The sequence below is a fragment of the Drosophila persimilis genome, unplaced genomic scaffold (genome assembly GCF_003286085.1).
Source record: "Drosophila persimilis strain 14011-0111.01,24,50 unplaced genomic scaffold, DperRS2 tig00000652-arrow-arrow-pilon, whole genome shotgun sequence".
Taxonomy (NCBI): Eukaryota; Metazoa; Arthropoda; class Insecta; order Diptera; family Drosophilidae; genus Drosophila; species Drosophila persimilis.
The window spans coordinates 1,620,125-1,642,986 of record NW_020825329.1 but is presented as its reverse complement, the minus strand read 5'-3'; the positions used below and the strand labels follow the sequence as shown (position 1 = coordinate 1,642,986).

Here is a 22,862-nt window from a genome sequence, read left to right as displayed (position 1 = left end):
ATGCTGATAGGAATATATATACTTATGGGGTCGGAAACGCTTTCTTCTGAGTGTAACAAGCACCTAAAAAAAAACCAATATATCCCTATACTCAATCATTATGTAATATATAAAATTCTCGTTTCCCAAACTTTTTTGCTAAATTCCTCCGAAATGGCTGGACCAATTTTTGTGAAAATTTGTGTGCTTATCGGTTAGGTGCGCATCGGCCCACATATATTTTTTATCCCGATGAGACCACTCTAGAGTACGAATCTAAGGTGAGCTGGCGCAGATTCGTGAATCACAATAGCAAGATGCCCGAGATGAACGAAATCAACAAAGGCAACTAGAACGGAGAGTAACGCGGAGATACATAGTCGAAAATAGACGTAGAGGAATTGACCAATAACGCGAACAATTTCATCGAGCATTTACATCAAATTTATTTCTACGACTAGCATTCCAGTATGAGCCTGATGTTAAATATTATGCTCATTCTAAAGTGGAATGCCCGTATTGTCATGCACTCAAATTTATGTTGGGATGTGTTGCTCATCAGGAAAAGTACAAATAACCAAAAATTAAACACCACCTGAACCATTGCACGGTTTACTTATTGGTACAGATCCAGATTCTAGCATGTTTTTGAACTCAATTCACACATTCAATTCATGATTCCAAATGACATCATTTGGAGCAACAGAAGTAGTTAACAATATTGCTGCAAACGGTCAACAATTTAATTCCTCGTTCAAAATCAAAGGCCACAAATCACAAAGTGGGCTCATTGCTGCCAATGCCAAACGAATCTAATAGATTTTAAAAAATCCCCAAATACTTATAGTTATTTTTATTGAACTTAAAAAATGTTTCCTAGAAATAATATACATGGCAAAACAACGTTTGCAGGGTCAATAGTATATAGAATAATAAATTCGGGTACGTGCTTGGTTTTTGAGGAGCAGTGGCAGCATAGAAATCTTTAATGGGCCAACGATATCTTAAAATAGTTTTAGAAATTATTCGGAATGCTTGGTCATAACGGTTTTGTGTTGGGGGGGGGGGGGGGGGCTCAAGTACTAGTATGTCATGCCTGTTACTCATCTGACATATCAGATATGTGGCAACATTCAACAACTGACAGCTATAGTCCAATTCTCTTCGAATAGCGTTGACATCTAAGCTCTCAGCTACTGTCATTCTCTTTCTCTTGTGCGCATGTCCGGTGTTTTTTTTTACTCAATCCGAATTATACAATACAAAATAATCATTTTTCAGTTGCTCTGTACAAAGAAAAACGAAGCTAAACATAAAGAATTTCAAAATGGTGGGAAGATTACTTAATTAACGCATAAGCTAAACAGCGCAAAAGCTTTTAAATAAGATGCTTACAAATGTTCTTAACGGTGCGTTTGAAATGAATATTATAATGAAACAAAATTCTATAAAAAACAAAACCACAAATGGTTAAATTTTAATCCATTAGAAATTAATAAATCAAACCAAATGTGAAAATTCTTGAAAAATGCAAGTAAATAAATAAAAATGAATAACCTATTACATGCAATATGTTCTAAAAAAGTACATACATACATATATATAAGTACATATGCAGATGCATAACAAAAACATAACTAGAATTGAATGTGAATAACTGAATGTGTGGGTGTGCAGCCCAGCCTAGTGGTACGGTACGTGCATGCATATGTACATATGGATGTGCCAATTTGAATGCACTTGATTAAATAAAATGCAGACAGGTTATACCAAGTGTATTTTGTGTTATCTTATGATTTCTGATTATCAACAACATATGTACGACTAATGCACATCTGAACATGCACATGTTTCTGTATCGTGTTGGTGTTGCTTAGTAAAGTGTATACAACAAAGCAAATCGTGGAAATGTTTCGGAAACCGGGATCTATGCTAAACAAATTGGTACATACATATGTATGTATATATGTGTATGAATGAAGTGGCCGGCTTCTGTGGTTTCTAATAAATGTATCTCAATAGTCCTGATAGTCCTTTAAAAGTGTCTTGTTAGTTACAATTTCTTTTTTCTTGCAAAGCACGCATACAATTTTTTTAAATAATGATATTTCCATCGTAATCTATCCATAGGTATTTATGTGTATTTTCTGATGGTAGGGTGACGCTACAATGCCACACAGTTATAGGATCAGTTTTGAGCAGAGACTTTTGGAAAACGATACCAGATTACGCTTCTGGCAACAAAAACATCTTAAAATATGACGGTAAAGTACAGAACTATAAAGATGGTGAACAAACTATAATCGGATGGTTTTCTTCCAGCATTATGTACCGCACGACTACTTCTATAATGAAAAAAATGATGCCTTATCAACAAACAGTCATCAACCAAACAACAGCAATAATCCCTATAGGGTAAATGATAACTCGGAGTACTACGATGAGTACAGTGATCTAAGAAACCCACTAAACCATCCGCTAAATTATGGTAGTGAGCGGATTTGGACCAGTGAAACAGAACTTACACATGTAGATAGCAGCTATAATAACGACTATGTAGATTACTATAGTAAGGAAGACCAACAAGGTGTGAAAGGAGAAGCTGCCGACAACTGGGATGGAAATAATACGGTTATCACAGCTGAATATGGCTTTGAATATGGAAATCAAAAATGTACCTCAACAAAATTATTGCCTTTGCTGCCGGCCAATCAAAATGATAGTAGTAACGGTGTCGCGAACGGGTCGACTGTTCGAGGTGACATTGGAATGGAGATGGATCTGGAAGGTATGTATATGTACCCGCAAAGAGAAAACACCAGCCACCATGGTGCCTGCTTGCCCAATCATGACAGTGCAAAAGACCATGGGTCAGGCGCCTACCAGAATGTCTACGAAAATAATCTCAATGGACATACTGGCTATGCACCAACAATTACAGATAATAGGGTGCCAGCAGCACCATTGCGTGTCTTGCCGAGAACACGAGCACGACGAGTTCAGCGCTCAAGTTTAAGTCAAAATTTATTTGATTTAAATGCAGATTCAACATACGCAGAAGATCCATCTATAGGTGACCTAACCATGACAGCACTTTGTATGGCCCCACCTACAGAGGCCACTGGGACCATCACCTACGACGCATTCGGACAAATGGCAAGGCCTTACACTTCTATGTTGCCATTAGACTACACTCATTACCAAGAGAGCAACTACAATGCGGACAGTCTGTCAACGTACAGCGATACACCGCCAAACACGACAGCTAACGCACAACATAAATTACAGCAGCAGCGTAAAATTTCTCTGATGATGGCAATGACAACGGCGTCTGTAATAGCATCTGGTGAGACTAGGGTACCAGTTCAAAACTCTAGTAAACCAGAGGAGAGAACTACAGCTACGGAGTCTCTACTAGGCGCCAGTACCAGTACCAATGCCACTGCAATAGCTTCAGGATGGTGGTCAGAGACAAAGTTTTGCAGTGGGGAAGTTCTTACTAGTACTCCCATCACTGCTATGACGATGACATCGACGACAACTAGAAAATTGCCAAAACTTCTACCAACGCCACAGTACAAATCATCAACATTGTATACAACCGCCTCCTTAGCCTCAGATGAAACATCAGGTTCCTCATTACAATCTTCAGCACCCATCGTAGAGAAAAATCATCGTCCAAAGCAGCTCCCAAAGTTGCCAACTTCCCAATTCCAGGCCAAAAAACATTCCAAGTTACTTTCCAATTTGAACGCGTCGACTGCTCCTGCATCAGTGGCATCATTACCATTTAGTTCTTTAGACGACACAGCAGCCTTTCGCTCATCACCGGAAGCTGAAGCGGAAAGCTTTTCGATGCTTACAACCACCAACTTACTAAGCCACACTAGCCAAAGCCCACAACCTTATTATGCTGTTGTTAGTAAGGAAAACGAAACCAATGAAGTAGATTTGACATCGTCCGAAAATGATATAGTGCTGAAATCTTGGGCAGTATCACCTCCAGTACCCTTAGAACCCCATCCTTGTCCGTCAAGGGAGCTGCCTTGCAGTGTTAGTCTGCAGATGCAGCTGAAGAATTCGCCAATAGCCGGCACTCCTGAAAAAGAATCGACTGATTCCTACCTGAATTTAAAAATGGAGCCATCATTGATAAAACCAGTACCAAGCTCAGAGATTTTAGCTGCGACCATAACTGAATCATCCTCCCACATTAGCAAGCCCGATGCAACCATTTTTGACATATCTGAATATCTAAAGCCTTATACATTAGATGCAATTAGTTATTCCAGAGAACATGAAGAAGATCATATCACCATTGCTGTCAGCACCACCAAAACAATAGATCCCTCATACGGCCATGAAAACCTAAAAAATGATGATTTCTTTGATTCATTAAACTTATCTGGGACATCATTGAACGCACACAATCCATATTCTGTTGCAAGGAGTAGCTCCGTCAATTATCAACCACCTCAGGCTGAGCCTGCAGACTCGACTTCAACGCCACCACTACCGATTAATTTCAATTTGAGTGACTCACCCTCACCCCTCTCTACATATTCGCATTTATTCAGCAAACCGACCGAGACTACCAATTTAGAACATGCAACCGAAGCAATATCCCCAACGAAAAATTTTTCTCACGACTTATTCACAACTTCGAGTTGGAGTCACTCTGACGATTTGTTCACAAAAACTGTTTTCGCATCTAGCTCTACAGTAAAACCAATTATCACTAGCCGCGAAGCTTCAGCTTCACCTTCACCATCAACGTTAACTTCGACATCATCAACAGCCCCAATATTATCCTACACCGATTATATGAAGAAATTTGAGTTACCCGAACTGCCGCAACCCATTCTAGAGATTTGTAACAGTAACTCATCTGTCAGTGTCACTGGAACTGAGGCCAACATTTCCGTGGCTAACGATGTCATTGTTCCGACTGAAAATACAGAATTTGATATTTCAAGAAAGGTCACAATCACAAGCACGCTTCCATCGCAGTCTTATTTAACCGAATTAACACCGTCTAACTTTGACACATATAAAGATTTCAGTTATCCTGTAGTATGCCAGGAATCTAAAACAGATTTTGTTATATCGGAAAGTGTCGTCAAAATTGACGATTCGGACAATTCAATAACATTAGCACCGACTGCCACCACAGAATGTTCAGTAGACACTCAATTTCGACCCATCAATAGCGTCGAACCCGCGGAAACAGTGTTCATAGCTACTGAGTTCGATGATACTTTTTACGACAGCTTCAATGTCGACGTAACAGTACTGACTGCAGCCATATCCCATATTGAAAGTGAAACCTGCTCAACTGCCGCGCCAAAGTCAAACAGAGACAATAGCTTAGAAATGACCATCGGAGAAGAAAAGGAGATTTCTATAAGCAAAACAAACGAAAAGTTGGATCACGTTGGCTTAATTGAACCAAACCTGAACTCTGGTCAGGGTGGATATTATAAGCCTGTCCAAAAGTCACCCACGCCTACGCAACAAAAGGCCAAAGTTGTTGCTTCAGCGGCAACGAGTGTGCTAGGCGGCCTATCCAAAGGTCTCAAGGGAGGACTAGATGGCGTTTTTAGTGGTGTCAGTTCAACCGTGGAAACAACACAGCAGCAGGCTAACATAACCAGTAAAAAGGGTTTTGGATTTGGCCTAGCATCTAAGTTTGTACCGGCTGTGGGTGGGTTACTTTCCAGCTCCAGCCCCAGCTCCAGCAAGCAAACACAACCTGAAACATGTGTGGCTGCTGCTTTACCAACGCCCACAACAACAGAAAACGTTTTGGAAGTTAGTGCTGTCTGTATGGGAACTAACTTTGAAGAGAATCTTTACGAATATAAGCTAGGGGAGCCATACACAGCCGGTAGTACGACACTAACCCCCATAAACGAGTCTCATGTATACAATAATGCAATCGTTGCACCCAGCTCAACAACATATACTAATCCTGGTTATGGTTATGTGGAAACCTATGATGAGATCAATTTAACTGACGAAGTAGTGAGCGTGGTAATGCTGGACCATGATGAAGAGTATGGCTTCACAGAGCATCCCTATTCGTACCCAACATCAGTCGAAGGTAACAGCGACGTTAGTTACAGCTACAATGAGTCATATAAAGACATACCCAGTGATATGAAGCTCGGAAGAGCTTCCGAAGCATTTCATTACTTGGCTTCAAAATCGAAAATCACCGATTCTGTTATCCCATCACATCCCAATGAGGCTCCGACAAAAACAAGTGCGTCTTCTGGTACAGCTGGCGGTGGTGGAATGCTTGGATCCATTTTCGGAAAAGCTGCGGCTGCTGTGCAATCAGCAACACAAGCAGTTAACCAAGGCGCCTCTTCGGTAGCATCAGCTGTAACACAAAAATCATTAGTGCCACCTTCAGCGACACGTCCCAATAATATGAGTGACGTGTCTGCTATGTCCTCGCCTAATGCAAGTAATCCACCGAAGACTGAAATGGGATCCGCAGGATTTGATGCAATCGTGAATAGCGATTACAACAATCAGCTGACTAATCAGGAGTTACTGTCAAGCCATTACTCAAATACTGGCGAAGATTATGAGAATAGTAATATCAAAGTGCATGACTTCAGCCCTGACAATAACAAGTTATTTGCTAACTTATATTCGAATGGTAATCAAGGCCAGCGTGAAGATATGGTAAGAGCCGGGCAATCCCAAATTGTTGGAAATGGGGCAAAAATATTGCCGACGGTGCCGCCAGCAGGATCCACCGGCAAAAAACTGCCCACCATCAATGGTAAGTCGGGGCTGCTAATCAAACAAATGCCTACTGAGATCTTTGATGATGAATCCGATATAGATGATATGGATATACCGATCGGTAAAGATCCGAGTTATTGCATTGATAGTGAGCAGGGTGATTACTACATGGGTCATCAGCAGACGACACCGTCAAGTCAGCCGAATGGTTATTATGAACACGTCAATTGTGGTTATGACTATCGGGAGGACTATTTTAATGAGGAGGATGAATATAAGTATCTTGAACAACAGAGACAGCAAGAGCAACAACAGCAACCAAGCAACAGCAACAAAAGACAGCAGCACCAAACCAAAATGATGCTATCGAACAATCAATCATCATTAGATTTCATTGACGAAGGACAGGACGATGACTTTCTTTACGAACACTACCAAAGTGAAGAAGACAGTGGCAATTATCTAGATGAAAGCTCTAGTGGGAGCGTTGGTATCGTCGAAGGGAGCAAGGCTAATAAAATCGACCTTACTGGCGTCGGAGCCCGACAAGACACCACCGAAGAGGCTATTAATCAGACACAAAAAACAGACAAATTTAGACAGGAGTATATTTCGTTGCAACTGACGCCAGCACATCGTCCGGTTCAAAAGCAGGACAGCATTCTTCAAGAATCAGAATCAATTTTAATTGGATGTGAAGAACAGGTGTCACCTGACCTAGTCACAGGAGATGAAGATATAAATGATCAATTGTCTGATCTCGCTGACTTAAAAAGACTGAAGTCCCTGAAGAGAAAGCCACTCATGCGGGGTGAAACCGAGGAAGTAGTTGGTGGTCATATGCAAGTGATACGACAGGCCGAAATAACAGCTCGGCAACGTTGGCATTGGGCTTACAACAAAATTATCATGCAGCTTAATGTAAGTAAAAAATAAATATAAATTCTTATATCCTTTATTTTTACATAATATTGTATAAACAAGAATTATTTAACCACCTCCGGTTTTGCTCGCTGATAATTTATCTGAAATCAATGTCAAATGTGAATATAAGTTTAAATGTTATTCATTATTTTGTTTACCCTTAAAGAGGGTAGCAGAGGATAGCACCTTCGACCTCATAAGTAAGATACATACATATACGTATTCTTGACCAGGATTACAAGCCAAGTCGACGCAGTGATATCCGTCTGTTTATATGAAACTTGTCTATTAAAGAAAATCCATTATCAGAATCGGAAATCGGACCACTATATTATATAGTTGCTGTAGAAATGATTGGTAAAAAAACATCTCGTTGCAGGAAATCTGTTTGTTTATAAAGATACAGTCGAAATATAGATGGCCCGGTGTGATTAGCAGGAAGATTATACGAGCTTTATGGGTACACCATAATCGGTATAAAATAACACCTTGACAACTCCCCCCCCACAGAGAAAGGTATCTGAGTAGATGGAATTATTTAGTCGAAATGTCGACCACTTTTCTACTTGTAATAGTCGTAATATGTGAGCGCTCGGTTACCCGCTTCTTCGTAATTTATTCGTAATTTAGGGTAATGTAACCTGTTTATAATCTAACACACACATCGGTGAGTTGATGTTGCACCGTTTGTATGTCATGTTACCCCAAAAGCAGCCCATGCGAGCATGAGCCCATTACAAATAACACTGATACCGCAATTGAGTAGGAACAATTTAGTAGTGGCGGCTTTCACAGTTCTGCGCTACACTTTCAACACGCTAAACGAATTTCAATCAAGATGATATGTACTCGAAAGAAAAAAAGTGTAGAAAATTTGGTTTATTCAAACTACATAAACATGAGTCCATCTGTGGCGGAACGGACCCGCAAGTTAAGCATACTTTTGAAATATCAAAGTCAAGCGTCACAGGTGAGTCTGTATGTGGAAATAGAGAGATATTTTATGATTACATTTTAAGCTCGATAGATGAATCATTCCTGTCTCTATATTTATGAACAGTCACGTCACATAATTTTTATAGATATTATCTATCAAGAAACACAGTGAACTATAATGAACTGAAATATACTCAAAAATAAACGAGGCGGAACGTTGTGAGTTGCTGCGGAGACCGCAACTCTACATTTATACCCGATACTTAGTCAGTATGGCTCTCTTCCGGCAGACGCCGCTAATATTAAACGCAGTCTGCGTAGTCTGCGTAGCCACTGCAAATTGATTTGTTCCTTTTGGCTATAAAGTGATCCGATCTGAATCTGATAAATATGGTCATTCTCTATGATTGAGCGCTTTTAGTTTTCTCGAATCTTCAATATTGTGGATGCAACAGATTTTCGTCCTTTGTGGTGGCGGAAGGGGGTGGGGCGAAATTTTGAGGTATACGTTTTATAGTGAGATCTAACAGGAGTGTGGATATCAAATTTGGTTGCTATGGCTTTAATAGTCTTTGAGATTTGTGGATGCCCCAGATTTTCGTCCTTTGCGGGGGGTGTGGCGAAATTTTGACACAAAACGGTCTAGGTCCGATATCACAGGAGTGTGGATACCAAATTTCGTTGCTCTAGCTCTTATGGGTTCTGAGATCCTTGAACTCATATTTTGCAATTTGCAAAACCGACCATGAAACCTATGTGTTAGAGAGAGACAGAGCGAGAAAGAATGAAATTGTTTTCTTGTTTCTGGCTATAATAATTATACGATCTGGTTAAGATTTTACAATCTAGAACATATAGTCATCCTCTACGATTCTGCGTTTTTGGTTTTATCGTATCTTTAAAAATGTGGATGCCACAGATTTTCGTCCTTTGTGGGGGCGGAAGTGGGCGGGGCGAAGTTTTGAAATATTCTTGTAGCAGTGACATATCACAGAAGCTTGGATCCAAAACATCGTTGCTCTAGCTCTTATAGTCTTTGAGCACTAGGCGCTGAAGGGGACGGAAAGACGGACGGACGGACAGACGGACAGACAGACAGGTCTCAATGGACCCGGCTATTGATGGTGATCAAGAATATATATACTTTCTGGGGTCGGAAACGATTCCTTCTGGGCGTTACACACATCTATTTTCACCACAAATCTAATATATCACAATACTCATTTTGAGTATCGGGTATAAAAAGAATCAAAGTTTTAGGACTTAGCACACTCCTCGGAAAATAAATGGTATTTAATTTGTCAACTTGTTTGACTGCCAATATTTGGCAAGGGTTTCGATAAAAGTTTGTATAGAGAAAGAGGCAGACATACTATACGGAATGCGCAAGTCATTCTGATCAGGAATTTATTTACTTATAGGCTAACATATGGCAAAAATTGTATAAATGATAACCTCTGCAAGGGTATTGGAATAGAAAACTATGTGCTGGTTCGTGGCGCCATCTATAAATCTGCTTTTCAGCAGAGTTCATTGAAAAGCGGGCTAATATACTCATTTTAACTTTAATTAGATTAACAAATGTTCACGCTGTCGAGCTGCAGGGGTAACTAAACAACTCTCCCACAAATACTTCATATCTTATCTTTGTAAATACTTTTAGGAAATGAATGGTTTATAACCTGTCATGCGCAGTAGACACTTCTACTTAATTCTCATTCTCTCGTTTTTGCTGTCAATCTCGCTCTCTGAGCATGTGTGCTTCGTCAGTATACACAAGTATTTTGGCATTTTGCCTTTTGTATGTGTACTAAAAACAAAGTTCTAAGGGTGTTTTACACACACTTACAAGAGAGTATACGTGCGTGAACACGCACACTACCTTAGTTAGTAGCAGCAACTCCATCAATACGGTGAACTGAAACGCACCAACATAGAACAATTTACAAAATTGTAGTACACATTTTAACGCTTTTCAATTCGCATCGGGACACACAAATTTGTGCGCAGTAAATTGCTTTTTCCCTTTCAAAAGTGTGTGCTAGGACTAATGGCATTAAAATCCAAATTTTGTTCGAATATTAAATGATATTCTCTGGCAACTAACTTTACCCAACTAACATGCAACAATAGGATGGGATACAAATAATCAACGATATGCGTATACAGAATTTTGTGCAAAAGATGAAATGAGTCCAATATAAGACTCGAAAAAATAAAAGACTTCTTTCTCAGCTGAAAATGCTGTTAAAATAATCTACCTACCTATCCCCTTATAATTCTTAAAATTAGTTTTCAAAATTACAAATCATGTTTAGTAGGGTGAATCCTTCTGTGCAGTGCATCCTTAGAAAAGCTTTAAATTCCCTATTCGGAAGAGGAGAACAGAGCATTTATACTTTCAGTCAGCAACGTGCGACGAGCAACAATAATGGTCGTGTGAATCCTTCTATACGGCTATCTTAGACAACTTAGAAATAGAAATGCCGCAAATTGCATATTCAAAAAGATAAACCAAATTTTGTACTGAATTATACATATATTGACCTTTCTACTGTCCCATACTTGTGTTCCAATACACACAGTTTGTACTACAATATACTTTAAAAAGAAAATGAAAAATTAAGTTGCTGTCACTTTCAAGTGAATTCAATCCCATAGCTACATGATTTAGATCTGTAAAAGTCCATACATATGTACATGCAAAAATATGTATGTGTATTTACTTTAAGTCTTACTGTCCTTACTGTAGATATGTATATGGATTACGACTTTCAGCTAAGTCGACATTGAATTCTGGAATCAACGTATGTATTATGTAATATATCCAAGATCGAAGTCTTTTAAAGTTATAATAATTTAGGTGGATTTTGACTACTAGTTTCGTTTCCATTATGTCTTTGAATCGAACACAATCAAAATCGCCAACGTCGAATATTAAATTCGCATCTCGGACCAATATGATGAATGCATCTCAAAAAGTGACGCCATTAGCTGAAAACTATGCTGGGGTCCCGGACAAATTTAGTCACTACCAACATCAAGTCCAGAATACGATATCTGAGATGGCCATTGAAAAGCTTCAGCACACTGTAGCAGAAAATGCTCTTAAGAGTCAGTTCCAGATAAAACAACAACTGAGAGATCAGAACCATCAATCTACGAAGTATGCGATGCCGCACCTGACAGAATCTCAGTCGCAATCGCCATCCCGACCTCAGTCCCACTCCCACTCGCACTCGCATTCGCAATCTGAGGGACAGGACCAGAGCCAGCTACTGCAAAAGGTAGATCAAATGTCAAAGTACCGTCAAAATCATCTAATCTTGGGCACCGCTCAACCTCAATTACAGCAACAGTGCAGCAAGTCGCCGCTAAGCCTGGGGGCATCTCAATCTCACCCCACTGGAATTGGCAGCATGCTGTCAATTAGAAGTGAGCAGCAGCTGTGTCAGATATATAACTCGCAGCAACACTCGGATTATATAATCTCCGATTATATGGATAAAATTTCAACGCGCATTAGTTTGCTCGAGACAGAGTTGAAGTTCGCGTGGCGGGCATTGGATTTACTTTCTACAGAATATGGCAAAATTTGGATTCGTTTGGAGAAGCTTGAAAACATATCAGTAGAACATCAGTCGGTGGTTAGTAATTTGATGGGTTTGATCAGAGCCGCAAAGCAACAACAGCTTCAGCATCAGGAGGACATGGAAGGGCCAGAAACGTTTCTCGCAGATGAGCAGTTGCTTTCACTGCCATTGGAAATGGACGAAAATGTCAATATTGAAATGGAAATGAGAGCGCTGCCTTCTAACCATGACTATGACAAAATGATCAGCTTGGATGCACTTCATCCTACAGCTTTGATAGGACATCGTGACTCGAATATATTTATGAATGCAGCTTGCGCATTAGAACACAATCAAGATGAACTTTTTCTTAGCTACGACAGTGGACCATTGGATGACCAAAATCTGGATATCGAACAAATGGCAATCAATTTCGTGAAAACCGACAGAGCCGCAAACGTTTGGCTATCGGATGTTGACATTCACCGCAAAAAACCCCGAAAGAAACTTTATTCTGATTCGGATTTAATACTTTATGAGCAACAGCAAACACTAGCAAACAACGCACGTGCAGAATTACTACAAGAATTTCTCAATGGACAACGTGTTTTAACTGAGGTTGCATCGGCCTCATCATCAGCAGTATTATCCACTCCGAACAGCTTTCTCAATTTACCACAAATGGTTAATACGGAGGGGCCCCAAAAGACCCATTCATATAGCCAAAGAGTTCAGGAAGGCGAACCCATCAGACAGACCACCAATGTTTCCAACGAACTCGATGATCTTATAGAGGAAGTTGAGTTTTTTCGGTTGGCAGCCTCTAAAACAGGGGAAGGGGGAAACCAAGTCCTACCTATTGAGGATACTGGAGGAACACAGATTCTGCTAACAACAGCTAACAATGAAATGAATGAAACCTTTTATAAAACACTCAATGAAGCATATCGCGACAATGACTTGAGTTCAGAGATTTCCAAGATGGACTCATTATTACAAAATTCCGAGGCTCACGAGCACTCAACATCTTCCTTAATGATGATCAACGATGGTAAGAAGGACGTTGTCACATGCACCATTAAAGCCGCAATAAAGGAAGCGACAACTGACTCCAATACTCAATCAACCATTCATATTAATAGAGACTCGAGGAAGCATCGGAAAAAGAAGCATCATAAGAATGAAATGGAAATGATAAATAATTTAAAGTGCATTCTTGCGCAGTCCCAATCAACAAGAAGTATCCATACCACCTTTTCGACTAAATTCGACAAAATCTGTGCATTGAACGATACAGTTAGAGAGGAGTCGGATAAGAATACAACTCAAAGTGCAAGTGACAATCGGCGTGAGACAAACAGCTTTGGCTGCTTCTTTGAGGACAATGTAACTATTTTAGACAGCATAACTGAGACCTTGATAGGGGAAATCAATAAAATTTCTGATCTTCAGTCACTAAGTGCTTTACAAATCGGTCAAATACGGCAGACTATTTGGGCAGAGGAAACTTTTTTCCAAAGGCTTAACCACGTCGATAAGAAGTTGACTCTACTGCTACTCAACCCCGTCACCTTGGCTGAGGAGATGCGACGCCTTCGCATCACTGATGCCGATAAAAAGTTTATTCTTGTAATGAAGAAATTCAATAAAAATATTGACACACTCAAAAAACTAGTTGGCAACTCATTGGACGATGAAAAGGACAAGGTAGATAAAATTTCAACATCGTCCATTCAAGATCTCACAGCAAAACTAAATGTGGGCAATGTTAGTGCACAGCTGCTCCGAAATAATTCTGATCTTGACGAACAACTTAAGCTTTTGGAGACGCAAGAGATTGAAATTAATCGAAAGAAAAAAATAGTTAAAATAGTTCAGAGTCATGGAGCGGAAGTGGAAAAGGACCATATCGACAAGCACTTACAGCATAACAGCAATTGGGATTTAAGTGTTGCTCATGGAGAAAATGAGAATTTGTCCAATTCATCGAGAAATATTTACAATCAGGATGAGTACATCCAGTCCTTAAAGAAAAGCCTGGAACGTCACAATAGTATGCTGTTTCTACTTCATTTGCAAAATCCTGATAAACATAAGGTTACGGCTGAGTTTACCGATATATTAACGGACCAAAGTCGATCGAGTCCCAGTCCTCCACCACCAGCACCGAACGATAGTCTGGGGATCCATGCGTCGGTGACAGAGAATACATTTCGAGGAGGAATTGAAGCCCATCAACAGAAACAGGCCAAATCCGATTCAGGGCTATCTTCGATGAGCGGCTGGTCGCCGAATTCCCCAGTAACCGTTGGCATCCAGAACTGTAATCTGTTTGCTAACAAAAGTAGTGAAAGAAGTTCGGAAACTTTCCAGTTAACATATCCTATAAAGGCCTCAGCAACAGATTCCAATTTTAATAGCACTGACGACAATTTAAGCCCAAAACAATGTGATTATAAATTTTCCGAAGAGAACTTGAATTATATTCACGAGCTTTCAAAAAATATTCCGATTTGCTCTGCATATGAAAACCAATCCATATTCAATATTAATGAGGCTGCTAAACAAGTCGGAAAATTTTCCACTGTTGATGAAATGCTAGAATGGGACCAAAAAAATCAACGGGATGAACAGGAAGTTTCTACGCAACAATTACTTAATAATGACCGTATGCCGGACCTGTTAACTAACCAAACTCCGAGTACTACGCCCAAGTCAACCTTCAGGAAGAATTCAAGAACGGACTCCGAAATAAACAGTAGTATAAATGGGAATGGATCTAAGTATAGTTTTGAAAGAAATGGTACAGATCGTGTGGAAATGCAAGAACAATCCCGCAAGCCACACTTGACAGATAGACTTGTCTACTATCCATCCTCGAACAGTATCACCGACTACAACAGCAGCAACAATTTAGACTACTTAGGACATCAGCAGCAAGACCAATCACAATATATGACGCAGCATAGAGCTACCAATTTTCCCCTTCCCAAGCTTCAATCCTCTTCAGTTACAGTTCCTGCTCCTGTTCCAGCAGTTGATTATACTGTCAGTCAGCGTGCTTTAGCGCAGATTAATGGTGCGAAACGGTTCGAATGTGAGGAAATCTCGGCAGTCCCACCTGTCACCATAAAGTCACCGAGGGTATGGCATAAATTAAATACATTTTTGCCAGAAAATCTAAAGTTCAAGCGCTCAGCTAAGTACAATCGATCACAGTCATTACCCGGTGATGTACAAAGTCAAGGCAATCAGAGACAAGCCCGTGGCCAGGCAGGCTCGTATCCGTTAATTTCATATAAGCGTCCTACTGGAAACGGAAGTCACAGACAGCTATCCAAACGTTTACAGAAGCTCCCGATGCGTCTTATGCAAAAAGCGGCGGCTACGCACTCTGTGCGTTTGTCAGACTCCGACTCAGCTGAAGGTGCAGCTGACGCTAGTACTGGAGCACCGAAGAAGCGCTCATTTTCATCTAAGATGAACAATTTAATGCAAAAAGCAAAGACTTATAAACGGAACAGCAGTGTCCTGCGCCGCGGCTCTAATATGTCAGATACCGAACTAGATGTGCCAGGCTTTACTTCATCGGATAACGAGGATTGTTCTTTATATGAGTGTCAAATGAATCAACAAGATATATCTAAGGGGATTGGGGTTAATCCGAGAACAAATCAAACTGAATGCCATAAAGATTTTGATGATGATTTTGATGTGCCACCCCAACACTCTGGCATCTATGATGTTGGCCTCGGAATTGAAATTGATAGTCCCAATCTGTTCGCTGTCGTTGGGAACCTCAAAAAGTTACAGCTTACACCAACGGAGGCCACCCCATCCACGTCGTCTAAGCTTTTAGAACGTGACAAAATGCGTAATAATGTGGAAATATTTATAAAGATGCCAGAGATTCTCTTGGAAACCAGTGAGATGCCAATATGCACTTCAACAGACAAATATTCAACAGCTCAGCCACAGGCAAGCCTTCAGAAAATAAGCTCAATCTATATTGATGATGAGATCTACGACGTTTCTCCCTTTATCGAAGTATCCGATAATACTGAAACAAATGTCCCAACCTCGAAAATGGCCAAAATCGAAACTACACTAGCTTCTACAGCAGGCACGCCTACCAAAACCACAGCGACTAACAGCCGAGGTGGGGGAGTCTGGGTTGCACAGCAATCCTTGGACATTCCAAGCAATCTAGGTTATGGGTCACGAGAAGATGACGACTGTCGTAGTCAGCATTCCGGTCGCACACTCTCGTCTTCTCGTCGCCAAAGCACCGAAGATAGCATCGACACAGACGATGAATACTTTTGCTATGAGCTTCGCCAGCTCGAGCAACTGGAGCATCAACGAACAGCGCATGCTGATAACATAACCAGCAAGCAAAGTGCCGACAATCAAGTGGTTTTCTCGCAGATTGGACAGCTGTTGGATAGCGAAGTGCCCGGGGAACATTTTGACTTTGCAGAAGCGGAGGTATCCCATATTTATTCACCAGATGAAAGTGTAAAGCTGCGGATGTCTAAAGTATTAGATGAACTGAAGTACTCAGTTAAATTAGAGCCAGAAATTAATTATGGCAGTTATTTGAATACAGCAGCCAACACAGGGGAAGCATTAACAAAGTCAAAACCAGTACGGGACAGGTTCGAAATTGTCTGTGACATGCACAGCGCTTGGCAGGATGTCAACGGTGATTTTCAGCAAGCAACATCTGATATGGAATCTCAAGAGGATACCGAGATGGCTGCTAAGGAAGGGGAAGTGGCAACTTTGATTCGTGAAAAAGAAAAAACACAGCAATTGAAGCGATTAAAGAAGCGGAAACGTGTCCCAAAAACAAATAAACATGATAATAAGGCCAACACAAGTTCATCCTCTGCTTCCGAAAATGAGTCCGAGCAGAATCAACGATATATCACTGACGCGGTATCAGTATCAGACAAACATATTTCCATAGAAATATTTCAAGGATCATCGGCATCTAGCGCGACATCAGGGCCCGATACGCCAGCAGAGTTGAGTGATGACATGGAAAAGGACTTGATCATTGAAGGAGAGAGTCATAACAGAAGCAGTGGTATGTCTGGAAAGGGTGTATTTACAATAGAACACCGACAATCGGGGGACATGTTCAATACTATGTCCCCAAATGAACATGACCCAGTGTCAGTAACCACAACCATACTTGCTCAACCAATTGATCAATGCAACAAACAGACATCGTCTCCTCAGAGTGATCGGGGATCATTTTCGTCTCAGCCGCGCCCAATGAAGTTAATAAGTCAAGAATCAAGTGTCGAGGGATCCCAGGTGATAGGCAGTAATGGCGCCACGGCAGGTCTTGGCAGCAGTAAGTGGAAGTTGCTTAAAACTTTAAAGGAGCGTAAGATCGAGGAGAAAAACAATCAGGACAAAATTAAAGAAGAAGAAATGACCAAAGACCGGGAGAAGGTAATGCTAACCGTAATACACATTGTTATATCTCAAATAATGTTCTCAATTTTCAATGTTTTGAATATAAGAGGTAATCTTTCACCTTTGAAATATTTTCCTTAATTCAAATACACACCCATCTATAATATCTTCAATATATATTTTTTATACGTATATAAAGTCGAATTTTTTTAAGCTAGCAGATACTTTTATTTGATAAGTTTTTGGTTTTTTTAAATTATTTTACAAATGTTGTTATTATTGTTATAAACATTCCTAAAGCCTTAAAAACAATACAATATCGATCGATATATGCTTACTATGCCCAGGGGTGTAAAACAGACTAAGCCCTTCGATGCTTTACCAATGTTTCCTGTTTAGGTTTATGAAAATAATGTTCCCATGTTAAGAAAAATGTATGTGTACAGCTTTCTATTTTGGAAATATAATAAATATGTATATATAATAAACAAAAAATATTATAATACAAAAATATCTTTTACAGAATGGTGGTGGAACTGGAGATGTTGGAATACGTGCCAATGGACATCCCGGCGATAACCCTTTCTATAGCAATATCGACAGTATGCCAGATATACGGCCCCGTCGAAAGTCTATTCCCCTTGTTTCTGAATTGGTGAGTACTTGTACCACTCTTATCAAATGTATGACATACAATGCATACATGTAGATATGTGGATATGTTTGTAGGGTTTTTTGGATCCTTCCTAATGATGAAAATCCAGAAAACAAATTAAAAATTACTTACCACTAATGCCACTTTAAATACTGTTATTTACAAATAAATCTCATTTTCTTTCGACAATGATATGATGGAATGCAGGTGCTCAAGGTATAGAACTACAGACTTTTGTTTCAAATTAGATTTTAACAAGTTCCCACTAGCAGTTATTAAATTTAAAAGTATTTGCAATTCACACATACAAATAAAAAAATCACAAAGTGGAGAATTTGTTGTTGTTTGTTTTTTAATGTAGTTATGCACAGTAGATCATGAGCTACTCCTAAGACTTCACTACAACACTAAGCTACAAACCAGACTTAAAAACAGTAGATCTATAATTTTGTATTGAAATTTAAAAACCGGTGATATACTGGGTAAGGAAGGTTATAGACTGAACTTGAAGTCCACTCATAAGATATTGAAGAAAAGAACGAAAGAGTAAAAAAATTGTGAATATCATGATATCAAATATCATACATTTGTTTCTTTAACGCTTAGATCACTTTATGATTTATGAAGATGTGTATTGAATTTGCAAATATTACATCGTAAAAATAACATAGTTACTCGTATCAAAGGACTTATGGGAATTTCGTTTAGCAACTCAACTCGACTCGCATATCTTATATTATATTTGAGAACTATACGGGTCTATATATAGTATATAATATTAGAAACGATCAGTATATAATAGTATCTATACTATCAAACCAACTTGTATCTATTAATATTACAATTTTTAATACATAACAATTCATGAACCCCTATTGGCTATTTCCAGAGATTTCCCATTCTTGATATGTATTTAATTTCATAGCTGTGTTTGCAGCGTTAGAAAGCATCCCATATATTACTATACACGAAAAATATACATATGTACATCCTATGAAAAAATATTTGTTGATCTATAGTGTGTGCTTTCGAAAATATTCATTTAATTAGGCGAGCACGCACGAAGAGACACGATCGCTCTCTAGTATAGATAATGGATAAAACGATTACGAAAGCTTCTTTTTGTGTAAAATACTACAACTTAAAATAGCACTCACATTGCCTGTTTTTGGGGTCGCTGATTACAAATTTGAAGTCAACTTTCCTGTTTCGAGATGTCTCGAGTTCTTTTCTCGTGAAAATATCTATTTAAAGGAGGAAGACGTAGATTTAGATGCAGCAAGGTCGGAGAGTTATTCGTTTTAAGTGAATCCGACATTTAGAATTTTTGAAAACGCGCATGATGAATTTTTTTTGTGCGGCTGTGCTTATAAATGTATTCAAAACTCTGCAAGGTGTATTTTGTTATAATTGTTACTGGAATGTGGAAATAGCGAATCGGGGTGTATTATTTAGACCATAGTCTTTCTGCTGAAAGTGCGATACTTAAGAAACGTATGAAATAATTGATTTTTGACTCTTCTGATCAACTGTTATTGTTATCAGCAACAGCAGACGCATACAGTAAAGGAGAAATGTATTCTATTGAATTTGCATAAATATAACCAGAACACGGTTGGTAGAACACAAAAATACACACATGCAACAGATAAGCCCGCATTAAGAAAAACAGAAAAATAAAATGAAACAAAAAAGTCTTGAAAAATAGATTAGTATCGAAATAGTTATTCTGATACATATGAATACAAATTACATTAATACTTAAATAATATTAAACTGATTAAATGAGCATTTTCATTTAATTTTGTTTGAATTTGCATTCTGCCTGTTAAAGCTTCGTATTCTTCTTGGATCTTATAATTAAATACACAGACTTTCACTTATACTTACCTAAGTATATGTAGTAGATATCGGCTGAAGTAGCATTGATACCTTTGTTTTGAATGTTTTAAAGCGCAATAGTTCTACACAAACTTTCAGCTTGATGCAAATATCAAAAATCCTGTGCACTCATAAAATCCTAATTTGAATTTTCTGTATTGCCCGACTGCAGACTATGGCTGCCACAAAACGAAATGCCGGACTCACATCAGCTGTTCCCCGGGCAACGCTTAATGATGAAGAGCTGGTAAGTAGTCATACTACGACTGCTATTATTACTGATATAATTTTGTTTATCAAATGTTTTGGTATACAAAAATACAGATCAAGAATACAATTTTTCATTTTAATCGGATCTGTTTTCAATTTCGATACAGAAAATGCACGTGTACAAAAAAGCACTTCAGGCTCTGATCTATCCCATATCATCTACAACACCGCACAACTTTTTACTATGGACGGCCACGTCACCAACATATTGCTACGAGTGTGAAGGCCTTCTTTGGGGAATAGCACGTCAGGGAGTGCGATGCACAGAATGTGGTGTGAAGTGCCATGAGAAATGTAAAGACCTGTTAAATGCCGACTGTCTTCAGCGTAAGTGTTTCTTATAATAGCGATGAGAGTAAAATGAAGGTAAAATTTTGCATAGGTGCTGCCGAGAAGAGTTCAAAACACGGTGCCGAAGATAAAGCCAATTCCATTATTACCGCTATGAAAGAGCGCATGAAGCAACGCGAGCGAGAAAAGCCCGAAATTTTTGAGTTGATTAGGTAAGGTTTTCCCTAAAAAATGGTTTTGACTAGTGCGGATATGTGTAGTGGGGACACGGACTCACTCACAAGTGTCTAGTTTACCTTCACTACTCGAAAGACTTTTTTAGCTTCAAAGGGGGTAGAATTACATTTATGTATTTCTATGTAAGCGGAAACGCGAAATTATTTAAGCGGGCAAACCTATTTTAAAAAAAAAGATAGTAAACTCTACCCTGGCGTTCATCCACCAGAGCCGTATTCAGCGTTGAGGAAAAGAGTCACACCGGTCATATGAAGGCTGTAAAACAGAGCGTCCTGGATGGCACAAGCAAATGGTCGGCCAAAATAGCAATCACAGGTTTGAGATAGATTCTACACAAAATAAAACTGATAAACGTCATCCTTTTCTGTTTCAAATTAAATTTAAATGTATGTGAATTTATTTGCAGTCGCATTTTGCATTCGAATGACACAGCTGTGTTACTATTACTGTAATGACTAATAATGTACGTGTGATTGTATTTAACTGTGTTTTATTATGTATGTGCAAAATGTGTAACATGCATGTACGCAAAATAAATATACATATTTGTATAGATCATTTATATGTATATGTATGTGAAAAAAAAAAAAAATATATATATATATATATTATGTATTATTTATGTATATTTATATATATATATATACAATATTTATATGACTTAAATGAAGAATACTGTTTTCTCTTCTGCCTGTGCTAAGACCCACCTAAGTTAGGTACATTTTGACTTTGGGAACACGGCTTAATGTTACAAAAGAATACTCAGCGACTGTACTCGTCACACACAGACATTTAAATATTGTACAGGTCGCTAATACCCGACCTATAGAACTATTGGGATCAGAGTGAGAACACCATAAAGGACAAATAGACTTTTTAATTAGATCGAATTTGATGTTCATTGGGTTATAGTAAGAAACTGAATAAGGAAGAACCAGCACCAGTACCAGTACCGCTTCTGATTATCGTAAATCATCATTACTTTAAATATGAAATGACCCGCCTAGCCAATAGCCAAACCAATAAATCACTTAACGTGTTGATATTTTTAATGCCGAATTTAACGAATCATATATATGTAATCGATTTTAATTTAAGGATGACATTCGGTGTGGATCCAGATACACACATAGATTCATTAGAACAGGCTGAGCACGCAACTGTTGAGGGAACATCTAAATGGTCATGCAAACTAACAATTACAGGTACACTTTTAAAGCCATTTCGCTTTTAAACAACAATTTATGTTTTTCATTTAGTAATAAATATTTTTTTTTTCGCCACTTTCAATTGGACCCATACCCATTTGTTCATACTCCATTGGGAATAAAAGAAAAATTTAAATTCTTCGACACTGAAACATTTGTCCGTCTTTATTGTAGTTGTCCGTCTTTAGTTTTTTTTTACAACTAAAGATCGTTCTTAGATCTAACTGATGAAAGAGTATTCCTGCTTAAATTAGATTTAAGTTCAGACCAAATGGAAGATTTGAATTTTGTACGTCATATACTATATATGACTAAATATATGTAACTTAATTCATACAATATTTAAAATGTTGTAGGTCCGAGTACGTGTGTATCAGGGAGGCTTTTATTTTGTGCTCCCCTATATTTCTCGTATTTTTAACAATCTTTGAAGTTGTGAAAGTACCATTTGTACCTTTCTGGTTTTATTTTTAAACCAAAGCTGTGAAACCTCTAATCGATCCTCCAGTCAATATAATGTAGTTATCCGATTTAGATCGAGTTATGAATTAAGTAAAATTATAGCCAAAGCAATATCTTTCGAAGGAAGAACTGCTTTAATATGTTTATTAAACAGCATTTTTCATAGTACAATGTACTGAATTTACTAAGTGAAAAGATAATATTAGTTTCAAGCTATCATTCACAATTTTGCACAGAACATATATACATACTTAATTC

At 38.7% G+C, this 22,862-nt stretch overlaps 2 protein-coding genes across 9 annotated transcripts in view; both read left to right on the top strand.

Moving 5' to 3' along the window:
• The first annotated feature begins 1,372 nt into the window (after positions 1-1,372).
• On the top strand, positions 1,373-4,705 carry LOC113566250 (uncharacterized protein PB18E9.04c-like). The gene is made up of 5 exons (XM_026991035.1): positions 1,373-1,388; positions 2,110-2,243; positions 2,302-2,767; positions 3,023-4,513; positions 4,695-4,705. Exons 2-5 carry the CDS (start codon positions 2,238-2,240, stop codon positions 4,703-4,705), a joined length of 1,974 nt encoding a protein of 657 aa, XP_026846836.1. The 5' UTR covers positions 1,373-1,388; positions 2,110-2,237.
• Positions 4,706-4,746: 41 nt separating this feature from the next.
• The window catches only part of LOC6603482 (protein unc-13 homolog B), a 29,482-nt gene continuing 11,366 nt past the window's right edge, over positions 4,747-22,862 (top strand). Inside the window, exons 1-9 of one of the 8 annotated variants that reach the window (XM_026991079.1) lie at positions 11,534-11,885; positions 11,952-17,636; positions 18,124-18,255; positions 18,463-18,471; positions 20,309-20,383; positions 20,514-20,733; positions 20,789-20,909; positions 22,033-22,139; positions 22,268-22,434. In XM_026991079.1, coding sequence (XP_026846880.1) covers positions 11,559-11,885; positions 11,952-17,636; positions 18,124-18,255; positions 18,463-18,471; positions 20,309-20,383; positions 20,514-20,733; positions 20,789-20,909; positions 22,033-22,139; positions 22,268-22,347 — 6,756 coding nt within the window. In that variant the 5' untranslated portion in view covers positions 11,534-11,558 and the 3' untranslated portion in view covers positions 22,348-22,434. Of the gene's footprint in view, positions 6,776-6,838; positions 7,660-11,533; positions 11,886-11,951; positions 17,637-18,123; positions 18,256-18,462; positions 18,472-20,308; positions 20,384-20,513; positions 20,734-20,788; positions 20,910-21,142; positions 21,250-21,340; positions 21,435-22,032; positions 22,140-22,267; positions 22,435-22,862 lie in introns of those variants that run through there. The other 7 variants (XM_026991081.1, XM_026991080.1, XM_026991082.1 and 4 more) reach the window with 7 other exon arrangements.

Coding starts and splice junctions, on each gene's coding strand:
- LOC113566250 (XM_026991035.1), top strand. Junction 2,768..3,022: donor AATGGAGATGGATCTGGAAG/GTATGTATATGT, acceptor ATTTAAATGCAG/ATTCAACATACGCAGAAGAT.